The following is a 25,860-nucleotide window of genomic DNA, read 5'->3' on the forward strand; positions in this document are numbered from 1 at the left end:
ATTCTTTGTGGAAGTGAGATGATTTTTAGAATTCTTGGTGGTCCTCTCTTTAGGAGAACATTTCTAGGGACTGACACAAGAGGATTTAGAAATCATAAGACTTTGGAATGGACAAATTCAGAATGGTTCCACATGAAAACTCTGGATCTCCTGGTAAAAGCTTCTTATTTATTCTACACTTATTTTTTAACAGAGCAGAACATTCTCCTGACAGTCAGTGGATCTGATTTAATAGTGATTGGAATCAGGAGAGTAAGGAGTGGGAAAAAGGCATCATGTTTATATGGCAGTACCTCTCATCTATCATAGATTCTAAACTGAAGATACATGATAAAGATTAGATTTGCTATCAGTTTTGTAAAACTGCTGAGATGAAATTAAGAACTGAAATTAACTAAACTCTACTGAGTATGAAAACTATACTTGTTATAAAAGATAGAATATGTAGGAATGAATAGTAATTCAAAGTTGACTATCTAGAAGAAATTTAGAATAACGCCTCTGAGTGCTCAAATCTACTGTATGATTTAAATGGATGTGTTAAACTCATTTAGAATTTTTACTTTTTTAAAGGTTTTTTCTTGAATTGTAATATGTCACATGAAAGCATAAATTATAAGTGCAAAGTTCAGTGACTTATTCCAAAGTGAGTACTCCATGGTTACAGCAGCAAAATTACTTTTTAATTTTCATTTAATTTTTATTTATTGACTTCAGAAAGAGAGTTGGGAAGAAGAAGGCGGGGAGAGAGAGAGAAAAAAAACATCGACTTCTTGTTCCACTTATCTACGCATTCATTGTTTGATTTTTGTATGTGCCCTGACCAGGGATCAAACCCACAAACTTGGTGTGTCAGGATGATGCTCTAACCAACTGAGCTACCTGGCCAAGGAGACAGCACTTTTATTTTTAAATTACTGTTAGGTTAGTGTAGAAAGAAGAAATTAAAGTGCTAGTAGCTTTAAGAGCACTTTATACTGTATTTGGAGACAAGATCCAATATTTGGGTTTTTCATATGTAAACATTGTTACCTGATTCCATCAATGTATTGTTCAGCTATTATTTAGCAGGCACTGTGTCAGGTACCAGTGAAATTATAGCCAACCTGATGGAACTTACCACATAACAATGTGGATCAGGTAGGCTTGGGGAGGGGAACATTAGTTGAATATTGCTCTGTACCTTCAGGAAGAACTTTCATTAATGCCTTTTTATTAAGTTTCATTAATGCCTTCTTAATTTTTCAGGTTTTAAGGTTGCTCCTGAAATTCTTTTTCTACTCCCAAATTTTAGAATTATCCACCCTTAGGATGTCTACTAACACAAACGTTTTCAAAGCTATTTCACTGAGACTGTATGATCCTGGGTATGAATTTTTTCTGTCTGTTTTGCTACTTAAAAGGAAGGATTTCTGTCTTTGGTGTGACCTTCTTTGTTAATTTCAAACCTCTGAAACCATCTGCCTTCACCGAAGTCTCTTTGGGAAGACTATACTTTTGCCCTCTTTCTTTTTTCCTCAGATTTTAGGAGATGTTTTGTCCACTTCAGTCCATTCATTATTGCTGTGGTCTCAGTTCTTAGTGCCTCTCTGATCACTGCTTCTCTTGGTGAGTACTTTGTTGAATATACTTGAAGCCTTAGACCACTCTGACAAGAATCATTGAAAAGCAAATAATTCCCCTGAAGGCCAATAGCATCTAAAAGCATACTTCATGGTTTCAAAGGGTTAGATATTAAATGCACCAAATAAGAACCTAACATATGACACACACAAAAGTACAAAAAATAATAGCCCAGATCCCACCAAATAAAACAAATTCTTACAGGGAATAAAAGCATTATACCTAAAAATTTGAAATAATGTCTAACTAAAAAATAGGGAACAATAGAAAGGAAGAGAAACCTCAGAATTATTGGGACAAGAGAAAATTTTAGGAACACTTCAGCAAATTCAAGTACCAAAACTTATCTAAAATTGTATTGAGGGAGACAAGATGTATATACCAGTTTCTCTGTTAGTTAAAATAATCATGAGGTGGTAGCTGAAACATTTGGAAGGAGCATAGGGGAGAGGGGATTTATTTTGTGGTAGAAGATAATAAGAAAGTATTTCTATCTCAATTTCCATTTAAATAGATACATCTCTGTCAAATTTCAACTAGTATTTTTTAAAACACAATATCTTTCATATATATGAAATAAGTGTAAAATTCCTTGTAATTGGTCTTTTCGTCCTCACTATCAGCCTTCTTTCTACTGATCTTGGGGTTTTGGAGAAACTTACATAGCTCATCCCTTTAAAATTTTGTACTATCTTATTGAAATAGTAAACTCTCCATGAAGATTATATAAATTGACATTATAAAGAATATCAGCCATAAAACAAGGATATATATAGAATTGTGCTACTCTACTGGTTTATGCCACTGTTCAATTTGAAGCTGTGATACTGATATTTGTATTTGAATACCTATGAAATAGCATTCTCTTATTGCACCATGGATGGGTCCAGGAATGTTTCTCAAACCTGGATTTGGAAAATAAATAGATAATCTAAAAAATAATAATTCTCTGCTTGCTCTTTGGATCTTGACCAGTTGCTGTTTTTACCCATTGTTTCAGGAGGAACTGACAAGGAGCTGAGATTAACGGATGGTGAAAACAAATGCACTGGGAGAGTGGAGGTGAAAATCCAGGAAGAATGGGGAACTGTGTGTAATACTGGCTGGGACATGGATGAAGTCTCTGTGATTTGTAGGCAATTAGGATGTCCAACTGCTATCAAAGCTACTGGATGGACTAATTTCAGTGCAGGCTCTGGACGCATTTGGATGGATCATGTTTTTTGTCGAGGGAATGAATCAACTCTCTGGGACTGCAAACATAGTGGATGGGGAAAACATAATTGCACTCACCAACAGGATGCTGGAGTAACCTGTTCAGGTAAGACCTGATAAGTCAAACTCTTGACATAAAATGCTTTGTGGGAAAAAATATGTAGATGGGTTAAAAACAAAAAGGAGCCAGTTTTCTGCATGCAATCAAGTCCACATATAAAATCACCCAATCCATTTCTAAAAGACCAGAAAACACATGACAAAGCTCACATTAAAAATAAATTAAAAGAGATTCTGAACACTTTTATCAGTGAGGAAATGACTGGCTTCAATTTTATATGCAGTAATCCTACTATGACCTCCTACTTCTATATAAAAAATCATGATATCTAAGTTAATTCCTTGTCTTCTTTCCCAGTGAAATGCTGCTTTCATGCATTGACTCATAAATTATTAACATTTCATCCACTAACAATCAACTTACTGAATCAAATAAACATTCTAAAAACTGATTCTTTATGGAAGAAGGTTGTATCACAAAGTATAATTGCTTTTTCCAGTGGCATTTTTTTTAATACTCACCCATGGACGTGCTCACTGATTTTAGGGAGAGGGGAAGAGAGGAGGAGAGGGATAGATGTAAGAGAGAAACATCAATCAGTTGCCTCTCGTATGGGCCTCAACTGAACCCGCAATCTAAGCATGTGCCCTGACTGGGAATCGAACCCAAAACCCTTTGGTTTAATGGGATGACTCTCTAACCAACTGAGTCACACAAGCCAGGGCTATGTGATGGTTTTAATTTATAAATCATTTTATGTTTTATCTCAGTTGTCCTTACAATAATTAATAAAATCATCTCAAACCTTTCTGCCGACAAATCCTAAGGTCACCTTTCTTACCCAATTCAGATTCCTGGGCTTCTGGGCTTCTCATTTCTTCTTGCTCACTTCATTGAACTTTATGCGGCCCTCTCACCTCCCAGCCTCATTCTTAGAGACCATGTCTTTCATAGGACTGATTTTAGAAAGAACTGACTTCCACCCAGGCATTGTGGTGTAATGGGAACAATTCAGGCTAGTATCTAGAAAAGTGCGGGACTAAATTCCAGCTCAGCCCCTCATTAATACCAGTATTTTGAGCAAGTCATTAAATCTTTCTAAACTTCACTTCCTGAGAACTTGATGAAAAGCTACTGACTGATACATTGTTTGGTGTTAAAAATTAGTTAGGTTTCTCATGGGTTACTGCTTCTCATTACCTTAATTCAGTTCTCTTTTCTTTCTCCCTTTTCCCCTCTTATCTCTTTCCCCCTTCTTCCCTCATTTTCCCTTCCACTTCCTCCTCCTCTTTCCTCTCCTCCCTCTCCTCCTCCTTCTTCTTGTCTTTTATGTTAATCATGCAGTGAAAAGCAATAGTAACATATACATAAAACATCTACAGCAAAGTTAAAAATCATCATAAATCTTGCCAAGCTCTCACCATAATTATTGCTCTTTTTAGAGTTGAGTTTCTAAGCTAAGAGACAGCACACAGTACTTTTAACTCATTTTCTATTTTTTTAATGCCTCAGGATGAAGTTACTCAGACTTGCTTTTACAAGTTTACACATATAAGCCTGCAACTGGTGCATAATAATAGCAATGCATAACCACTCAATTTACTGGTTTCATGTGATTTCAGAGTCTGCATTTCTGAGATTCTCCACTCTGATTAATGCTCAATCCTCAGAGCCTCTGCTTCCTGGGAGATTTTATTATTATCACATGCCCAGGGGCAATAGTACAGCCTAACAGTAAGGAGAATAGATTCTGGTGCTACACTGCTGTTTCTTTGCCCCTACATCCTAAGTGTTTGATCCTGGGCCAATTATCTAACCCCAGTTTTCTTATCTGTAAAGTATTATTAATTTTTCATGATCAAAAGTCTTGTTAAATAGAGGTCTTTGCCTGGAGTTTAGAGCTTTTAAAATTGAATTATTTTTTCAAAAGGTGCCTTCTAAATATTTTGACAAAATAAACTGGTTTTGTTATGTGTCCCAAAATTTCATTGCAAATCTCCTTTTCTTGGATATCTTAGTTCTCACAGAAAATCTAACAGAAAGTGTATAGAGAATACTTTGTTAATGAAACAGCTGTTATTTGCTAAAAATGATACTAGATACTTTGGGGATGGAAAAATGAAAACCTTTGAACAGGAAATTTATAAGAAATGAATTATTTTAATAGATTTTTGTCCTCAATTTTTACTAATCTGGTATACCACAGGATGCTCTTGCATTATGCATGCTTATGCATTTTATTTTTGCTTTTTCCTGTTTTCTAATTTCAAGTTCAACTTTAGACAATTATTCATGCTCTGAATTGTTTGCAAATAAAGATTAAAATAAAGATTTTAAATGTTAAACAAATTACCAATTTGTCATTTTTACTATTTTGTATGTGAACCAATTTTATTTTTTCAAGTTTAAAATTTTTTTTAAATTTAATTATTGTTCAAGTACAGTCATCTCCATTTTACCACCCCAATCCCCCAGACCCCAGCCATCCCCTCTTCCCACTCTTGATCCTACCCCTCTTTGATTTTGTCCATGTGTCCTTTACAGATGTTCCTGAAAACCCTTCCCCCTTTTCCTCCCATTATCCCCTCCAACCTCCTGTTTGGTTACTGTCAGTTTGTCACTGTAATCAAAACAGCCTGGCACTGGCATAAGATCAAGTTTTTTTTTTTTTATAAATAAATATTTCAAGTCAATTTTATTATTTCTACCAAAAAAATAGCATTTACTCTGTCCTAGTAAAGGAAGGAAACAAAACAGAAAGTAAATTTAATCTGTAAAACAGTTTTCCTGGTAAGTAGATGTAGATAAAAGTTCTTATTGTTAGTTTATTTTTAAAAGACTAAAATTTTCCAATAAGTGAGGATGGGCAGCATCTGAAAAGAGGCACCATTTTAAGGAAAGCATGAAATTTTAGTGTCTTGGGAATCTTATTTTCTAAACCTACTTCTGAGTGAATAACACTTAGGACTCTGGTCTTTTCTTTGTTCCAGATGGATCTGATTTGGAGATGAGACTGGTGAATGGAGGAAACCGGTGTTCAGGCAGAATAGAAGTCAAATTCCAAGGACGATGGGGAACAGTGTGTGATGATAACTTCAACAGAGATCATGCTTCTGTGGTTTGTAAACAACTTGAATGTGGAAGTGCTATCAGTTACTCTGGTTCAGCTAATTTTGGAGAAGGTTCAGGGCCAATCTGGTTTGATGATCTTGTATGCAATGGAAATGAGTCAGCTCTCTGGAACTGCAAACACCAAGGATGGGGAAAGCATAATTGTGATCATGCTGAGGATGCCGGAGTGATTTGCTTAGGTAAGGACTGATCTGGGTTTGTTCTGTTCTCCAAGAAAGGGTGAAAAAAAAAAAAAAAAAAGGAGGGGGTGGTAAGAGTCTGCTTCCTTTGTTGCTTTATCATTACCTAATTTCAGGTTCTAGTTCTGATACCCATGGAGTTTTTAAGGTAACTGATATTAAAATAGATTAGGGGAGAAGGATGAACAGTGAAATTGAGATTCAAATAATGAGGGTTGAAGGAGGAGTTTAAACAAGAGTTAGATCCAGCCCTGGCTAGGTAGCTCAGTTGGTTACAATGTTTTCCCTATACACCAAGGTTGCTGTGATCCATGTCAGGACACAGACAAGAATCAACCAATGAATGCATAATTAAGTGGACAACAAATTGGTCTTTCTCTTCCCCTCTCTCCCTTCCTTTATTTCTAAAATCAATAAATAAAAAGTTTTAAAAAATAGTTCAATCTCCTTCTTCCCCAAAAAAGCAAGGAAGAAAGAAAAGAAAAGAAGAAATGGCTTAACTAGCAAATTTTGCTTTCTGGATGGTTGTAAAAGCAAGTCACCACTTCTGATGCCCCCACACTACCACCCTTCTTGTTATCCTCTACCTACAAAAGTACCTTCTTTAGCCACACTAACCCATCTCCTCCCAAACTATTACTTCAAATTTACAGAGTCAAATGATTAAACAAAATTGTTATTTTCCTATTAAAATCTCATTTATGCTACTACTGTAGTATAAGTATAATAAGCAGTCACTGTGTCTGTCTACAGACTTTCATACTTGATCAGGGGACAGGGATAATGGATTTGTATGTGCAGCGATGACATTCTCCTTTTTTCCTTTGAGTTCTTTTCTTTCTTTTTTTATTATTGTTCAGGTACAATTGTCTCCATTTTCCCCCCACCCCAGCCATCCCCACCTCCCCCCTCCTTGATTCTATCCCCCTTTGGCTTTGTCCATGTGTCCTTTATACATTTTCCTTGACTATCCTTACCCCTTTCCCCTCATTATCCCCTCCCACCTTCCCTCTGGTTACTTTCAGTTTCTTCTTTATTTCAGTGTCTCTGGTTATATTTTGCTTGCTTGTTTGCTTTGTTGATTAGGTTCCACTGACTTCTTAGTTTGAAGAAGACCTAGTATGTCTTGAACTCCAATGAATGTTTAGGAAAATATAGTTAAAGTAAAAATGTCTCTATATTCACCAGCTATCTTTTTTTTGGTGGGGGGAGGAATGAATGAAATTCAATTCAAATTAATTTTAAAGTAAGAAAACATTGACTTAGAAAACTGAAAAATTCAGGAAATACATGTTGAATTCTAGCACTTAGGCAATGCCATCAGGGTTCTGGGTCTTTTTTTAAATTTCTTGAATTGGTTTTTTTTTTCTTGTTGAACAGTGGTGCACCTATTAGCTGAGCCACAAAGAATGGAATTCCTACAGAAAATATAGATTTTGTTAGCTGATGAAAATAAAAAGAATTTGGGGTAGGAAAAAACACAGTCTATTCCTTAAATTTCCTTTACCATCGAAGTGTTTGTAGGTCTCCAATCAGCTCATTTCTTCTCAATGTGTTTTATACATGCTGAGGAATCATAGGAAAAGACCGTGTTGCAACAAAAACTAAAACTGCCAAAGGAAAAACCCAATTTATTTATTATAGGATATTACTCAGAATTAACTTCTGTTCTTTGAGGAATGCTGATTGGGAGAAGGTGAAAACAGTAAGGGTTAGGTGTCTTTTCTCTTTGCTTTTAAAACCGAGGAAGTGGTCACAAAGGGGCCAGGCATATACCAACCAGGTAGTGTGGGTAGGTAATACACTCAGAGGCAAAAGAGAGTGTTGAGTACAGAGGAAAACTGGAGTGTGTGGGTACCACCTAAACACTTACAAATATATATTTAACAAGAAAAAAAACAAACAATTCCAACAAAAACTCTGGTGGTCAAATAAGCATATCACTAGATAAAATTCAGCCCCTGGACCTCCTGTTAGGAACTATCCCTATGGTGCATGCTATCTATACTGAAAAGTCCTGTCGTCTTGCCTGATGTATTCCTTCATTCATTTTTAATAATTTTTTATTTTATTTTTCTTAATATTTATTTCATTTGTACTCATGTGATTTTTACTTTTATTTTTTAATTATAATTTATATTCAACATTATATTGTATTCGTTTCAGGTCATCATTAATAATTTTCAATAATAGTGTATTATCATTTTCTCTAGCTCTACTTTTATCTTCCACTTTCCTTAACTCATTTCAGATACAGCTATTTACAGTCCCCTTATTCTTGTTATTTCTTTTTTAAATTTATTTTTCAATTACAGTTGACATGTAATATTATGTTAGTTTCAGGTCTACAACATAGTAAGTAGACATTGATATAGTGTACAAAGTAATTACTTTGAGTCTAGTATTCATTAGACACCATACATAGTTATTACATCACTATTGACTATATTTCCTATACTGCACTAAATATTCTTGTGACTATTTTTATAATGCCAATTTGTACTTCTTAATCCCTTTTACCTTTTTCACTTAACCCCCAAACCTGTCCCAACTGACAACCATCAATTTGTTCTCTGTATCTGAATTTGTTTTGTTGTTCACTTATTTTGTTTTTAGATTACATGTATAAGTGAAATCATATGGTATTTGTCTATGTCTGATTTGCTTCATTTAGTGTATACCCTCTAAGACCTTCTATGTTTTTGTGAATGGTAAGATTTTATTCTTTTTATGACTTTTTATTCTTTCCATTGTACATGTATAGCACATTTCCTTTATATATTCATCTAATCAACAGACATCGAAGTTTCTTCCATTACTTAGCTATTGTAAATAATACTGCAGTGAACATGGGGATGTATATATATTTTTGAATTAGTGTTTTGGATTTATTTAGGCAAATAGCCAGAAGTGGAATTTCTGGGTAATATTACCATATTTTTAATTCCATTAAATTCCATTAATTCCATTAATTTCATTAATTCCATTTTTAATTTCTGAGGAACTTGTATACTGTTTCCATAGTGGTTGTACCAATTTATAATCCCACCAACAGTGCAAAAGAGTTCCTTTTTCTCTATATCCAATTAGTTTGTGTATTTATTGATGATAGCCATTCTTACAAGCTCGAGGTGATATCATGGTTTTGATTTGCATTTCCATCTTCTTTTTTATTGAGATTTGTTTTGTGACCTAATTTGTGGTCTGTTCTAAAAAGCGTTCCGTGTGCACTTGAAAAGAATATATATTCTGCTGCTTTGGGATGAAATGTCCTAAAACTAGCAATTAAGTTTACCTGGTACAATGTATTTTTTAAGGCCATTGTTTCCTTGTTGGTTTTCAGTCTGGAAAATCTATCCATTGATGTTGATGAAGTAGTAAATCCCTTACTATTATTGTATTACTGTTGATCCCTTCCTTTATGTCCATCAATATTTGGTTTACATATGTAGGTGCTCTTACGTTGGATGCATAGATGTTTATAAGAGATATGATCCCCTTTTTAAATTGATTCTTTTATCATTAAAAATGCCCTTCTTTGTCTATTTTTATAGCCCTTCTTTTAAAGTCTAGTTGGTCTGATATAAATATTGCTACCCCAGGTTTTTTTTTCATTTCAATTTGCATGAAATATCTTTTTCCATTCCTTTATTTTAAGTCTGTATGTGTCTTTCAATCTGAAGGGGGTCTCTTGTAGACAGCATATTTATGGGTCTTGTTTTCTTATTCATTTACCCACCCTATGGTTTTAAGTCCATAATTTACACTTAAAGTAATTATGATAAGCATGTAGTTATTGCTATTTTATTAATGATTTTCTGATTGTTTTTGCAGTTCTGTTCCTTTCTTATTATCTTGTTTACTTTTCTTGTATGTTGATGACTTGTTATAGTGTTGTGTTTGGATTTCATAGATTTTGGGGTTTGGGTTGCCATTTGCTCCGTATATACCAAGCAATGTTTACATTAAAAGTCTATTATGGTTGCTTAAATTCAGATGCATTCTGAAATCACTGCCTTTTTACTTACCCCTCTACGTTTTTGTTTTTGTTATTATCTTTTACTCCTTTTATGTGTGTTTGTGTGTCATTCTTTTTGTTTTTTATTATTGTAATTACAATGGATGTGTTACTTCTAGAGCCTTTTGGTTGGGGCTACTATGGTGGCCAAAGTCATCTGCCACTTATGCCTTTCTTGGAACCTCTTGGTAGAACTTACAAAGTGATCTGTTTCTTGGTTGCCACTTGTCCTGGGCATGGAGGTGTTTGGGAGAGATGTAAACTGGGGCCAGCTGCCACTTTGGCCAGGCTTTTGGTCCCTTAGTTGAAGTTACAATATAGTCCAAGACTGGCTATCACTTATATGAGGCTTGGGGCCACCTGGCAGGAGTTACAGTGCAGACCAAGGCCATTCGCCACTTGTGCTAGGTTTATGACCTCTTAGCAAGCTGAGGTTGACTGCAGCTACTCTTTGGAGTTTGTGGACCTTTACGTGATTTGGGTAAAGTCTACATTGAGAGTCAAGGCAGTCCACTTGTGTGGAGGAGTCATTGGAAAAGGCTCAGACCAGAGGAGTGAGTTGGGAGGGGGGCCTCAGGGAATCACCAGGGCACAGAATAGTGTTATCCAGATTATTGGAGAACACAGATTTCATACCCACCTGCATGTGGCTGGCAGGCAGGGTGGATAGAGAGTGCAACAAAGGAACATCCATTCCCAGAGAGAGTTGGGGGAACTCTCTAGATCTCATTTGAAATTCAATTTAGTTCTCCCCATATATCCCTGGAGCTTTTCAAGATGCTTCCCTCACACTAGAGCTTATAGTTATTGACTGTAAGTGAGTGAGTCTGTATATAGACCTTTAGACCTTTTTGACCTGCAGTGCTTCAGTGTCTGGCAGCTCATTGTCTTCCATGGACACAATTTTCTCTAGTTTTCACAGTCAGATGTTGTGGGGGCTCCTCTCCTCAACACTGATAGCCTGAGTTGGGGAGCACAAAGTGGGTCTGGGACTCTTTGCTCCTCAGGGAGACCTCTGCAGCCAAAATATCCCTCTAATTCTTTTTTTAATGCCCCTCTGATTCTTAATTGCCACACTGTGAGTGTGGGACATACCCACTTCACAGCTCCATCCCTCCTACCAATCTTCACATGACTTCTTTATATCCTTGGTTATAGGACTTCTATTCAACTAGTCTTCAGGTGTTTCTCAGTGATGGCTGTTCTCTAATTTAGTTGTAATTTTGATGTAATCATAGGAGGAGGTGAGCACAAACTTTACCTACTTTGCCATCTTGATCAGAGGTCTCTTACTGTTTCTTTGTCATTGACTTGTTTTGTGTCCCTTTTACAGATGGAACAGATCTGAGCCTGAGAGTGGTAGATGGAGCCAATAAATGTTCAGGAAGATTAGAAGTGAAATTCCAAGGAGAATGGGGGACAGTGTGTGATGATGGCTGGGATAGCAATGATGCTGCTGTGGCATGTGGGCAACTTGGATGCCCAACTGCCATCACTGGCATTGGTAGAGTTAATGCCAGTGAGGGAACTGGACACATTTGGCTCGACAGTGTTTCCTGCCTTGGACATGAATCTGCTGTTTGGCAATGCAGACATAATGAATGGGGAAGGCATTATTGCAATCATAATGAAGATGCTGGTGTCACATGCTCTGGTAAGTTAAAACAAAACAAAAACAGAGAAGGAAGAACCTAAATTTTTTTTAGGAGTAAGAATAGGTATGAAATGTGAGAGACAGAAATATCTAATAACTTCTTTGTTAGGAATTCTTTTAGAGTTGTGATGAAACTTTAACATATTTCTTTTCTTCATTAAAATACTTTATTTTAAATGACAATCTTCAAGCACAAAACTGCTCAGGCATTACAATGATTTCAGTCATCTCTGAATCTATGTATACACATTTCTTTATTTGACTAGTTTAGGGGGTTGTCTGACTGTTTTCTGTAATAATTATTCTAACTGCTATTAAGTTCTAAATCTACCTAGAGCTCTGAGACACAAAATGATAAAGCTCTTTTTAAAACATATCTTTCTTGTCCTTACTTTTCTGCCATTGACAATTTGTGTTAAAACTTGAAACTATAATCCCATTTCTAACCAAATTTATGATCTATACTATCTGTGAGAAAAGCCATCAGATGGGTAAGCCATAATTTCCAGTGTCTTGGTATCTAGAAAGGAGCAAGATTTAAAAAAATCCTTTGGAAGTTAACCTCTACATGTATCTATGGCCTAAGTTTTTGTTTCTTTTGCAGATGGATCGGATCTGGATCTGAGACTTGTAGGAGGAGGCAGCCGCTGTGCTGGGACAGTAGAGGTGGAAATTCAGAAATTAGTAGGGAAACTGTGTGACAGATTCTGGGGAATGAGAGAAGCTGATGTGATATGCAGGCAGCTGGGATGTGGATCTGCACTCAAAACATCCTATCAAAGTTATTCTAAAGTTAAGCCATCAAACATGTGGCTCTTTTTAAGCGCCTGTACTGGAAATGAAACTTCTGTTTGGAACTGCAAGAATTGGCAGTGGGGCGGACTTACCTGTGATCATTATGAAGAAGCCAAAGTTACCTGCTCAGGTAAGACTTTTAAATGTCTTATGAAGTTTGATTTCAGGTTGAGAAGTACATCATAAGTAGACAGAAAAATTTCTGCATATGCACAGAATCATGAAAAAGCATGGTATGCCGAGGCATCTGTAGGCTAGGGTATCAGATATTATTGATAAAGTAATAGATATTAAGAGTTTAAGGTAATATCATAGAATATTTTAAAGTATGCTAAGTTATTAGTGTTTATCATCTCTCCTTAATTTTAATAGATGGGAGATGTTGGGGAATTTACCAAAGTTCCGTGTGCTGCAATTTCCTCAAAAGAAAAATTGTGGTAACAAAACCACCTATCTTAGAAGAGTTATACATCAAATGATCAATAAATAGCTATGATTATTATTAGTAGCATTAGTATTATCTGTATTCACTAATAGACTGAACTCTGTAATAGAATTTTAAACCCACCTAAATGCCTAAAGTATTAGAGGTGCTTAGTAATATTTGTTGATAAGATAAATTATTGTATAAATAGTAAAGAAACATTGAATTATCTTTTTTTTAGAATTTTCTTTTTTTTAATTTTATTTTAATCATTGTTCAAGTACAGTTTTCTCCCCCCTACTCCCATTCCAGCTCACCCACCCAACCCTCCCCCCTTCCCCCCATACATTGAATTATCTTGAAGACAAAGAAATCACATGAAAATACTTGAAATGTAATTAATATAGTTGTGATCATGTCATAGATTTATTAGAAAGAATTTAGAAACAAAGCGACCATTTAGGAAGCTATTGCAGGGACTACATGACATATGATGATAAATTACATTAAAGCAATAGCAACAATATGCAGAAGAAATATGCTGGAGGACTGACAGAGATTGGTGACTTTCTTAATGTGCAGGGTTATTGTGAGAATGAGATCCTAGACTCTGCAATAATCTGTTTACCTTCAAATCCCAGCCTTTCTCTAACTTGCTGTAGAATTTAGCAAATTACTGTATCTGTTTATTTTCTTATTTGCAAAGCTGGAATGATGTTAATAACTATTCCCTAAGGCAACTGTAAGAGTAAAATGATGTTTGTTAAATACTTAATAAAATACCATATTAATAGGTACTCAATGTCCACTACTATCACTATTACATTTAAAGAAGATAAAGAAGTGGCTTAATTTCAGGTCATTCTAATTTGGTTTAGATATCATTAATTGAATAAAGAATGCAGTGGGCATTCAATGCATAATTTATTCAATTTTGAATACCCTGTGGTCCAGATGTCTGAGTAGATATGTTTATGAATATAAATTTAAAGAGAAAAGTATAGATGGAAAATTTTATTGGCAGTTAAGAGATGTCCATTGATGAGATGATAGTTGAGGGTAGAACCTTCAATCAGGGAATTCATGAAAGGTTCTGTCACACAGAAAGGAGGAGAAATAAGTATCTCATGTATCAAATGCAACAGATAACAAAGGGGAAAAAGAGGTCTGATGTTTATTTTGAAAACAGGAACTATATAAAAAGTCTTTCCATAAAACCATTTGAAAAGGTTGGGGCCAACCTCAGATTACAGTAGGTGGAGGACTGAGCACAGGGCTAAAAGATAGAGTGTTTACACATTATCTCTGGTTTCCAATGCTATGAACATAGGGAAAATGCAGAAAGGAAAAAGTTATCAGGCCTCTAGGACTGGTTGGCTTTAGGAGGCAGAGATTCAGAATTCTCTCAGATGAATTGATCTAATGAGGAATAGGGGGGTCTAGAATTTCCTATGCCCAATTCTAGACAGAAAAGCCAAAAGGAATGAGTGTGGAAAATCACTCAGCACTGTGGCCCCCTTTCTCACTCTTCACTTCCTTCCTTCCTTCCTTCCATCGTGAAGGAAGATCTTTGAACTGTTTTATCTCTCACTGAAATAATATTTTTCAGCCCACAGGGAACCCAGACTGGTTGGAGGGGATATTCCCTGCTCTGGTCGTGTGGAAGTAAGACATGGTGACACATGGGGCTCTGTCTGTGACTCTGACTTCTCTCTGGAAGCTGCTAGTGTGCTGTGCAGAGAGTTACAATGTGGCACAGTCATCTCTATTCTGGGAGGAGCTTACTTTGGACAAGGAAATGGACAGATCTGGACTGAAGAATTCCTGTGTGAGGGACATGAGTCCCATCTTTCACTCTGCCCAGTAGCACCCCGTCCAGACAGCACTTGTAGCCACAGCAGAGATGTTGGAGTAGTCTGCTCAAGTAAGACCTGGAGAACATGTTCAATTTGTTCCTTTACCTTGAAGAGAGTAGGGTTAGGTAATCACAGACATCTTTTTAAAGCCCTGTTTCCTTCCAGGATACACAGAAATCCGCTTGGTGAATGGCAAGTCCAAATGTGAAGGAAGAGTGGAACTCAAGGTTCTAGGGACTTGGGGACCCCTCTGCAACTCTCACTGGGAAATGGAAGATGCCCACGTTTTGTGCCAGCAACTTAAATGTGGAGTTGCTCTTTCTACCCCAGAAGGAGCACCTTTTGGGAAAGGAAATGGTCAGATCTGGAGGCACATGTTTCACTGCAGTGGAACTGAGCAACACATGGGAGATTGCCCTGTAACTGCCCTGGGTGCATCACTATGTTCATCAGGGCAAGTTGCCTCTGTAATCTGTTCAGGTAAGAGAATCAAGGGCAGCCAGTGATGAGCCTCTCCCATGACGGTGTGCCTTAAGAGCTGGTGTACATATAGGGGTGAAGAGCATAAGTAAAAGGGAAAGATCCATTGTGAGGGGTCATGAAAAATATACTAGAGTATTAACCTCATTTGTCTTTTCAGAGAAAGTGTAAACTTAATTTTCATGGACCTCATAGTTATCTAGTGGTTATCATGTGCCAGCCCTTCTCAAAGCACCTGATGAATTCCCTGTCTAGTTGACTCACCCCCCTTCCTTTTTCTCTAAAGCTGTGTTTATCCTCAGCTCATTTATCTAACACATCATCTGCCCTCCCTTCCTCACCTTACCTTGTATGACTGAGCACTTTGATGTTTGCAGGAAACCAGAGTCAGACACTATCTCCATGCAATTCATCATCTTTGAACCCAACAAGATCTCCCACTTCAGAAGAAAGTGCTGTTGCCTGCATAGGTGAGAATCAGTGATCAGTCTATAAAAATGATCTCAATCCATAGGAATGCATTTTATTAATATTTTACTTTCTCTTTCCAGCCAGTGGTCAACTTCGCCTAGTAAATGGAGGTGGTCGCTGTGCTGGGAGAATAGAGGTCTATCATGAGGGTTCATGGGGGACCATCTGTGATGACAGCTGGGACCTAAGCAATGCCCATGTGGTGTGCAGACAGCTGGGTTGTGGAGTGGCCATTAATGCCACTGGTTCTGCTTATTTTGGGGAAGGAACAGGGCCCATCTTGCTGGATGAGGTAAACTGTAATGGAAAAGAAGCTCGTATTTGGCAATGCCCTTCACATGGCTGGGGACGGCACAACTGCAGGCATAAAGAAGATGCAGGAGTTATCTGCTCAGGTAAGTCTGCACATAACCTCTGGTCACAATTATGAATGAAAAGACTGAGGTCAGACAAAGGGTAGTGGGGGATATTAATCTGTGAGAATTCCCTGAAAAGTAGATAAAAAGGAAACTATTGTGAGAGTAAGGGTCCCAGAAGTATAGATTTTATTAATTAGTGCCACCAACCAAGGTGGTATAAAGTCAGAAGGAGAAAAATTCAGAAAAGATCTTACATATCATGGAAATGACAACAAAACTAATAATGAAAGTTCTTTTATAAATATATTTGGAGCTGGATATTGGGTAAGGATTCAGTGTACTACTTGATAATCTACTCCTTAATAAAGGAGTAGATTTAAAGGGACAAGAAGAAATATATCAGCACTACATTCCACAGGGAAAAAGAAAATTACCATTCCCAAGTAATTTTTTATGACAGATAATGAGAAATTTTTTGTCATGGGAACAAAAATTACCATAAGAGGCCACTGATCTTGTTTTGTATATGTGGCAAGCTTTAAAAACTGTTGTGAAGTGGAAAAATGTGCTCAGCTGTTATGTATTGGGAAAAACAGTATTACGATTTGATAACTTAGAGAAATAAAATATTCCATATGTCAGGAGTGTTTTTGATATCATTTACATTTAATGACAAAAATTTAGGAGAGAACATACGCAGCAAACCTGTGACATGTCAGAAAGGAAAATATTTCATTTTAAGGTAACATGCACAAAGTCTTAGTTTTAGTGCCTGAATATCTCACTAAATTTTAACTGTCAAGGATAGTTGTAAAAAATGAATGGAATAACATTACTGAGTATAAAATATAATAATTTAGGGAGAAAATCCAAAATGTATAATTAGTAAAGGGCTTTGAGAATCAACTTAGAATCATTGGTGGCATTCTAATGAAGTACCTGAGTACAAAACCCAAGACTACGAAAGCAGAAGGTATAGAACAAATACCATATTTTACTTAAATCTACTAAATCATCCAGAAGTTACTAAAGGATTATTATTAATTGATATAGCACACCTTTTTTTGAAGTCATTCTCACATCACAGTAAAGGGAGGGAGACTTGTGAATTGTCAGAGAATGTGTGAAACTACTAACTCTGTATTTCACCCCAGAGTTCATGTCTCTGAGACTGAGCAGCGAAACCAGCAGAGAGACCTGTACAGGGCGTCTGGAACTCTTTTACAATGGAGTTTGGGGCAGCATTGGCAAGAGTAACATGTCTCCAACCACTGTGGAGGTGGTATGCAGACAACTGGGCTGTGCAGACAAAGGGACCATCATCCCTGCATCCTCAACCAAAACATCTAGGCACATGTGGGTGGACAATGTTCAGTGTCCAAAAGGACCTGACACATTATGGAAGTGTCCATCATCTCCATGGAAGCGGGGACTGCCAAACCCCTCAGAGGAAACCTGGATCACATGTGCCAGTGAGTATTTGTTGGCCTACATGAAAATTCCATTCTGTGACTCCATTAGAATCTTTTGATCTCCTTAAGTAGGAATGAGTAAACTCTATTTAAAACCTATTCTACCTGGATGGGATCATTGGTTTTATTTAATTTGACCTATATATTTCCAAGATCAGATATCATTTTTCCAAAGAATATTTATACTCCCCACGGTATAAATGTAAACAAATGAGGAGCAGAATATATGTGGTTCAGTATTTGACTATTGAATGGTGTACCTCACCTTTCCAATTTTTCTTTCAAATATTATCTTGCTATACTAATGTAAAGAGAGAAGCAGTCATTCCCCATTCTCCATCTTCTTAAACTGGAAGAAGACTTTTAGGTACCTGGCAATCTCCCAAGCTCTTTTCTATTTGAGAAAAATTAACATTATGCAATGTTAACATTATTCTTTTGACATTTCCTGAGTCATACTAATGTTCTTATCTCCAGTATGAAGTATTTTGCTGAAAGCACATGTACTTTCATGAAAAAATTAATTTTGTTGAAATACTTTTAAATGCACATTAAATAGTAAAGTTGTAAAATAGAGTTTTAAAAAGAGTTTCAACTATCTCTTTTCCCCTGTGACCTATGAGGGGTTTTTGACTTCTCAGAAATGACCTAGGGGGTCTCTGATTTTTCAGACAAGATAAGACTTCAAGAAGGAAATACTGCTTGTTCTGGACGTGTGGAGATCTGGCATGGAGGTTCCTGGGGGACGGTGTGTGATGACTCCTGGGACCTTAACAATGCTCAGGTGGTATGTCGACAGCTGGGCTGTGGCTCAGCTCTGAAGGCACTAAAAGAGGCGGCGTTTGGTCAGGGGACTGGGCCCATATGGCTCAATGAAGTGAAGTGCAAAGGAAATGAATCTTCCTTTTGGGATTGTCCTGTCAAATCCTGGGGACACAGTGACTGTGGGCACAAGGAAGATGCTGCTGTGATATGCTCAGGTAAGTGGCAGCATAATAGATTAAGCTTGGAATCTCAGGCAACAAAGAAGGGGCAGGAAGTCAAGTGCATTGTGTATGTCAACACAGGGATCTAGTGGGGAGAGAATCATGATGTTTCAGTTTGAAGAAATGATGAAAATATTTGTTGTTCTACATTGCCCTTCACCAAGGAAAAGCATATTACTTATCCGTGTCTCTGTGTGGAGGGAAATAAGAGAAAGAGATCATAAGTTTAGGTGGGAACAAGTAGTTTCATTGATTGAGAGGCACTAAAGATTCACATAGAAAATTAAAAATTAAAAAAATTCAATAAAACCTATATTTCTTAATTCAGGAAGTGGTCCCCCCACCCATCCACATCTCCAGTTTGAATTTCTTCCTTTACTTCTCATCTATCCCCTTCCCCAGTCAGTCTCCAAGTCTTATAAATTCTTCTTTTAAAATTAAATTTGTTGGGGTAACATTGAATTAAATTAAATTTAAATTTATTGGCTAATAACAGTATATAAGTTTTAAGTATACAGAAATAGAAATATTTGTTCTATATATTACTCTTAGAATTAAGTTTCCTTCTCTTTTTCTTCTATAGGTGAAGAACCACCAAAAGCTTCAGGTATATCATGGGGTTTATGAACATGGGACCAATTGTCTGCATTATTTAGAATCCTTCTTGTTAACAGACTTTAGGTCAGAAATTCTGAAGATAAGAAATTCACTTCAGCAATTCTGAATCTGACCTAAGAAAGGGATAGTAATTACAGACCCAGTTCTTCTAGCTCTGACATCATTTCTTATGATATTTACTTGTGCTTAGGTCACACACTCCTGGTTGTATTTGGAGTCCTTGGGGCCATTGTGTTGGTCGGTCTCATCACGCTCCTCTTGTGGATTAAGAAACGAAGACAGCTACAACAACTTACAGGTCTGAGACAAATTATGGTGTTTCTAATGTTTTATGAGATGAGAATGTTCTTGGGATAAAAAAAAATGTTAGGTTTGAGTATCAAATAGCCAGAAAGCTGGACCCTACATGAGGCTTTAGCAGTTTCTCAAAAAGGAGAGAACAAGATTTCAGAAAAGGAAAAGAGCTTTGGTTGTATTAATGATTCTTACACTCCATCTTTATATTTAATTGTGACATTATGGAATTGATAATTTAGAATAAATATGCTTATATGGCTAAGGTGAATCTTTTACTGCCCATTTATTTTCTCTTACTATATGCTTATTACTGATTTTACTGTTCTGTCTAGCAGTGTACTTAGGATCCAAAGATACTGTCATGGATAATCAAATGTTGTTGTTGTTGTTGTTGTTTTAATAGAATTTCAAGTCTAGTGGAAGAGATACATATGTAAACAAATAAATTGCAATGTAGTATTATACATTCATATAAATAAGGAAAAAAGAGACATAGAGAATGACTAACTGAAAGGAAAAGAGGACTATCAGAGGCTTCTAGGAGGCACTTGAGACAAATTTTTAAGATAACAGTTCAAAGAACTGGATGAAGTGCATTACAGGGAAAGAGAAAACTATGGACAAGTGAAGAGAAACTTAAAGGATGCCACATTTGCTGTTTCAAGGGGGAGTAAAACTTGAGCTCAAGGAATAGTGATAAAGCTGGAGAAGAAAGAAGAGATTATGAAATTCTATATTCCATGAGAAGATGAATAGTCACTAAAGGGTATTATATAGGGAAATGCAATAGTCAGGCAGCCTTCTGGAGAGTTCTGTTTGACAACATGATGTATGAAGGATAGAAGGAAGATCACATTATTGATGAGGATGGCATTTTGAAATAGTTGATGAAAGGTGAAAAAGACTTTATAATGAGAATGAAGGGGAAATAGATTTTAGAGAGATTTTAGAAAAAGTTCCAGTGAATTTGAAAAAAAGCTGGCTGCCTTGAAGGAAGAAACTGGGTTGTTCTATGAAGGCAGTAGGTTTAGCTTGGTAGTGAAATGGGATGAAAAAAAGACAAGGGTGTGAATGAAGACTGGGTATATTTGCACTTTTAGGAAAAAGCACAGAGAGGGAGAGAAAGTTTTATTATTACTTTGCTGATTTCTAACTTAGGATATCTCATGTCAGTTTCTTTGAGAGGACACAATTTTATTCACCAAGTTCAATACCAGGAGATGAATTCCAGCCTGAAAGCAGATGATCGGGACCCGCTGAACTTCTCAGGTCTGTGGGTTCTTTAAAGGGCTATATAGCCTTGGGGTTCAGGCCAGTATCTGCAGTTGAGGCTGAAGTATTCTACTTGGCATAGCAGTGGAAAGAAATCTCAAACATGTAGTAATAGGGAGCTTATGATGCATATAAGGAGGAGGGTGGGCATGAACTGAAAATAATTCTTAGAGAACATAAAACTTGCAATCATGGGGAGCCCACTGGCTAAGAGATCTATATTTCTGATAGAGATACAAAGAGCCATATAGTAGAATATTATGACTTGGGCGTCATTTTATTAAAGCACAAATTAATCTTCTAAAACGTAGTTTAACTTTTCATATATCTCTTTAATGTTGTCTTCCACTCCCACTCCCATTACTTTCCTTTCTATAACTTGATATTTATCATATTTTCCCTAAAATTCTAAAAGTTTGAACTTTCTATATCTTTATCCCATCAGAAGCCATCACTATTGACAGGACTAACCTTATTTCCCATTACATGATGCTTCTTTCTTTGTCCTCCAACTTCTGACTCCAAGAATGCCTTCTCAATAGTTCTTACCCTCTGACAGGGCCTGCCTTACTTCTTCAGTCCAAGGGATTTGTATTTGCTGCAACTATGCCCAGAACATATTTAAGGCATAGGAAAGACTTTATGTGCCCCTAAATCACATTTGTTTGCTTTATTAATTGTAGATAGTGTTTTTAAATGTTCAAAGAGCTTCTAAGGCACTTGAGGGGAGGTCTGATTATCTCCCAGTAATTGTTTTCTTTCTTTTAGAAAATTTCAATGAGTCAGATGGTGTTAATGCAGCTGGACTCATTTCCACATCCAAAAATTTAGGGGACCGTTCTGAAGTACACTGAAAAGGAAAATGAGAATTATAACCCAGTGAGGTGAGTGAGGAAAATTTATTCATCATCATTTTAAATAAGTACATTCCTTTGGAAAATTGATAATTCTTCTGGTATTAGAAAGAATGTATATACACATATATTTCCATATAGATGATTATAGGTTTATGTGTATACATTCATATATAGAAAATATAACAGATTTTATTACTATGACTTGTTCACCTTTCAGTTGCATATATATTCTAAGCCATGACAATGGTCTATCATGGAGCTAAGGAGACACTGGGTAAATAAATATGAGTAAATCTTTTACAGATATTATGGGGTCATTTTGGGAAAGAAATAATACATATTTATGGTTGTATAATGCTATGGTAACTATGAGATGCTATAGGTATATAGAAAGTTTGCTTAAGAAAGTTTGGGGAGATTGTGAAGAAGATGTAATGTTCAAGTTAAACATGAGATGACTGAAGATAGACTATTTTAGGGCAAGGACAAAATACATACAAAATATAAAGGCATAAAAGAGAAGTACACCTTTGGGAAACATAAGTTTTTCATTCAAAAACATATTAAACACATTTATGGAGACAAGTAGAATTCTGTGCACTGAAGGTACAAAAATTAAAGATGCTATTAACAAAGACAAGATCATTTAATGAAATAAGTAGGAATATGGAGAGGTTATGTGAAGAAAGGGGAAGTGATGAGAACCTAAGATGAAAAGGCTGTACAGAGCCCTACAATGAATGGTCTTATCTGCTACATTTTATGTTTATATTGTATTTTAGGAGCTTTTGCATTTTATAATTTTATAATTTGCTTTTATGAGGCAAGTATAACAATAAAAAATAAGGGAAGAAATTTGCTAAGTTATACTTCAAAAAGAAAAGATGGTGAAATGAGTTAGTGGGTGCATTTTCTATTCTTTTCAAAAACAATATTGAAAGGACTATACATTTAGAAATGATACATAATAAAGGAAAGGTTTTTATAGAAATAGTATATATGACATATAAGAAAAACAGATTGAGCCAAATGATAAAAATTGGAACCTTAAAAATATATAAATATAAAGTGTTAATATCATATATAGACACAGAGAACACTTGTAACTTGTATATTTAATGAAAAGAGTAAATATTTACATGTAAATTTTGTACATACATATATATCTTAGCAATTGTCAAGACAAAGACAATATCTAATGGATAATTAGGAAAACTGTGAAAAGACAACTCATAAAAAAATGAATTTCAGCCCTGACAGGTGTGCCTCAGTTGGATGGGGGTCATGTTGCAAAGTGAAAGATTGCTAGTTCTATTCCAAACAGGGTACACACATACTTATTCGGGTTGTGGATTCAGTCCAGGTTGGGGCACGTGTGGAAAGCAACCATTCGATGTTTCTCCCATCAATGTTTGTCACCCTCTCTTTCTCCCTCCTCTCCCTTCTCTGTAAAAATAAATAAATACAATTTTTAAAAGGACACATGGACAAAACCAAAGAGGGGTAGGATCAAGGGTGGGAAGTGGGGATGACTGGGGTGGGGGGATTGGTGGTGGGGAAAATGGGGACAACTGTACTTGAATGACAATAAAAATGTGAAAAAATAAAAGAGAAACTGAAACAATTCAATCCCATAAAAATATGAATTTCAAATGACAAACAGACATTTTAAAATGCTCAAATTCACCACTATGTATGGGCAACTAAAATTTATGATTAATGATTGTATGTTACTTTATATAAATAGATTTTTATGAATTTGACCCTAAAGGCAAAGGAGGTAAAGGCAAAAATAAATGAATGGGACTATATCAAGCTAAAAAGCTTCTACACAGCAAAAGAAACGACCAACAAAACAAAAAAAGCAGCTGACTAAATGGAAGATGATATTTGCTAACAAAAACTCCGACATGGGGTTAATATCCAAAATACATAAAGAACTCAAACAACTCAACACCAGACAATCTAATTTAAACGATGGGCAAAGGACATGAACAAACACTTCTCCCAAGAAGACATATGAGTGGCCAACAGATACATGGAAAGATATTCAACTTCACTAGCTATTGGGAAAATGCAAATCAAAACTACAATGAGATACTACCTCACACATGTTAGAATGGCTATTATCAACTAGACAAATAACAACAATTGTTGGGGAAGTTGTAGAGAGAAAAGAATCCTCATTCACTGCTGGTGAGAATATAAACTGGTACAGCCACCATGGAAAACAATATGGAGTTTTCTCAAAAAATTAAGAATAGAATTACCACACAATGCAGCAATCCTTCTTCTGGGTATCTACCTGAACATTTTGAAAACATTTATTTGCAAAGAGATATGCACTCCAATGTTCATTACAGCACTATTCAGTGGCCAAGACATGGAAACAACCAAAGTGTCCTCTGATAAATAATTGGAAAAAGAAGATGAGGTACATGTATACAGTAGAACACTGCTCAGTCATAAGAAAAGATGAAAACCTGTCATTTGCAACTACATAGATGAACCCTGAGATTATCATGCTAAGTGAAATAAATCAGGCAGAAAAAACTAAGAACCATATGACTTTACTCATATATGGGATATAAAACTGAAACTCATAGACAGGGATGACAGTATGGTGGTTACCAGAGAAAAGTGGGTGGGCAAGTAGTAAAGGGTGAAGGGAGGTGACAGAAGATGATTTGACTTTGGGTGGTGCACACACAATGTGATATACACAAAATGCATCATAGAAACCTACATTTGAACCTACATAATCTTATTAACCAATGCCACTGCAATAAATTTAATTTAAAATCAATATAAAAAATAAAATACAAAGAAAAAATAAAATTCTGAAATTCACCGGTATGTTTGGACAATTCAAATTATGACTAATGATCATATGTCACTTTATATCAATCAGAGCAACAAAAATTTAAAACACCAATATTTATTGCTGGTGGGAATACAGAAAAAAAATGTAATTTCAAACATTGCTATTGGAAATAAGAAGTGTGGTAGCCTTTGGGGAAAGCAACCTGGAAACTTCTATTTAAAATTTAAATAACTACTTCACAGATCTTTTAACCCAATGACTCTACCATTGAGAATTTTTTCCAGTCAGATAAATATACTAGTATGTAAGAACATATATAATGGGTTCTTTTTTGTAGTGTTCTTAGTAGTGGCAAAAGTTGGAAACAAAGTGGCAATCAATCAGGTAATGGCAATCAGGCCAGTCACCTGAATGGCAATCAATCGGGTAATGTCTGGAAAATTATGGTGCAGGCAGCTAAAAAAGGAAAAAAAAATCACCCATAAAATGCAATAATATTCCATCTATGTGCTCATATTATTGAATATATATTCAAATATAATGTTTGTATCCAGAATATTATACATGTATATGAATAAAGAAATATTTATAAATTCTAACACTTTATAAACTGAGGACAATGAATGACTTGATTAATAATCTCAAACACATGATCATTTCTTGGCCTTTTGGCTAAGATCATGTGTAGTATCTATTCTTATCAGTTTATAATCTCAAACACATGAATATTATTCTGGTATAATAAATAATGCTCAAACAACCTTTTTCTTAAAGAGTAAACACTTATGGATAACTGTTCCAGAATCATGGGGGGGTTATTTTAAAAATAGCATTTCTGGGTACCACTGCAGTTTATGTTATAGAAATAATCCTTATGTACACTAAAGTGTGAAAATTGTTGCCTTTAAGTTTTCCATTCAGGAAAACAATGTGCTTTTAAATGTATGTGAGTGAGTGTGTGTGGGGTAATAAAATACATTACATTATATTATAATGCAATTCTTCTAAGCATGTGCACGTGAAGAAGAAAGTAACAGTTTTTCTATTTATGGCTTTAATTCAGCCGTTAAGATACCTGATGAAGACCTGGACTATTGAATGGAGCAAGCATTCATCTGGTTCACTGAGGGTCACAATACAGTCCTCTTTCTCCTAGTATTCCAAAGACTGCTGCTGAATTTATAAAAATTAAATTGATGAATGTGACTGCTAAAATTGTATATAAGACTTTCGGGGGGTTAAATAAAATGAATATTGGTGATTTAAA

At 35.8% G+C, this 25,860-nt stretch overlaps 1 protein-coding gene and 1 pseudogene across 1 annotated transcript; both read left to right on the plus strand.

Moving 5' to 3' along the window:
• LOC114512767 (scavenger receptor cysteine-rich type 1 protein M130) lies at nucleotides 1–25,860 on the plus strand. The gene is made up of 17 exons (XM_028531823.2): nucleotides 1–153; nucleotides 1,522–1,608; nucleotides 2,624–2,944; nucleotides 5,890–6,210; nucleotides 11,562–11,882; nucleotides 12,487–12,807; nucleotides 14,711–15,025; nucleotides 15,123–15,437; nucleotides 15,815–15,907; nucleotides 15,989–16,303; nucleotides 17,422–17,739; nucleotides 18,411–18,719; nucleotides 19,309–19,332; nucleotides 19,534–19,641; nucleotides 20,814–20,909; nucleotides 21,681–21,796; nucleotides 25,657–25,860. The coding sequence occupies exons 1-16, from the start codon at nucleotides 108–110 to the stop codon at nucleotides 21,764–21,766; spliced, it is 3,396 nt and encodes a 1,131-aa protein (XP_028387624.1). The 5' UTR covers nucleotides 1–107; the 3' UTR covers nucleotides 21,767–21,796; nucleotides 25,657–25,860.
• LOC114514315 lies at nucleotides 25,246–25,358 on the plus strand (annotated as a pseudogene).

This window comes from Phyllostomus discolor, chromosome 2 (assembly GCF_004126475.2).
Source record: "Phyllostomus discolor isolate MPI-MPIP mPhyDis1 chromosome 2, mPhyDis1.pri.v3, whole genome shotgun sequence".
Lineage (NCBI taxonomy): Eukaryota > Metazoa > Chordata > Mammalia > Chiroptera > Phyllostomidae > Phyllostomus > Phyllostomus discolor.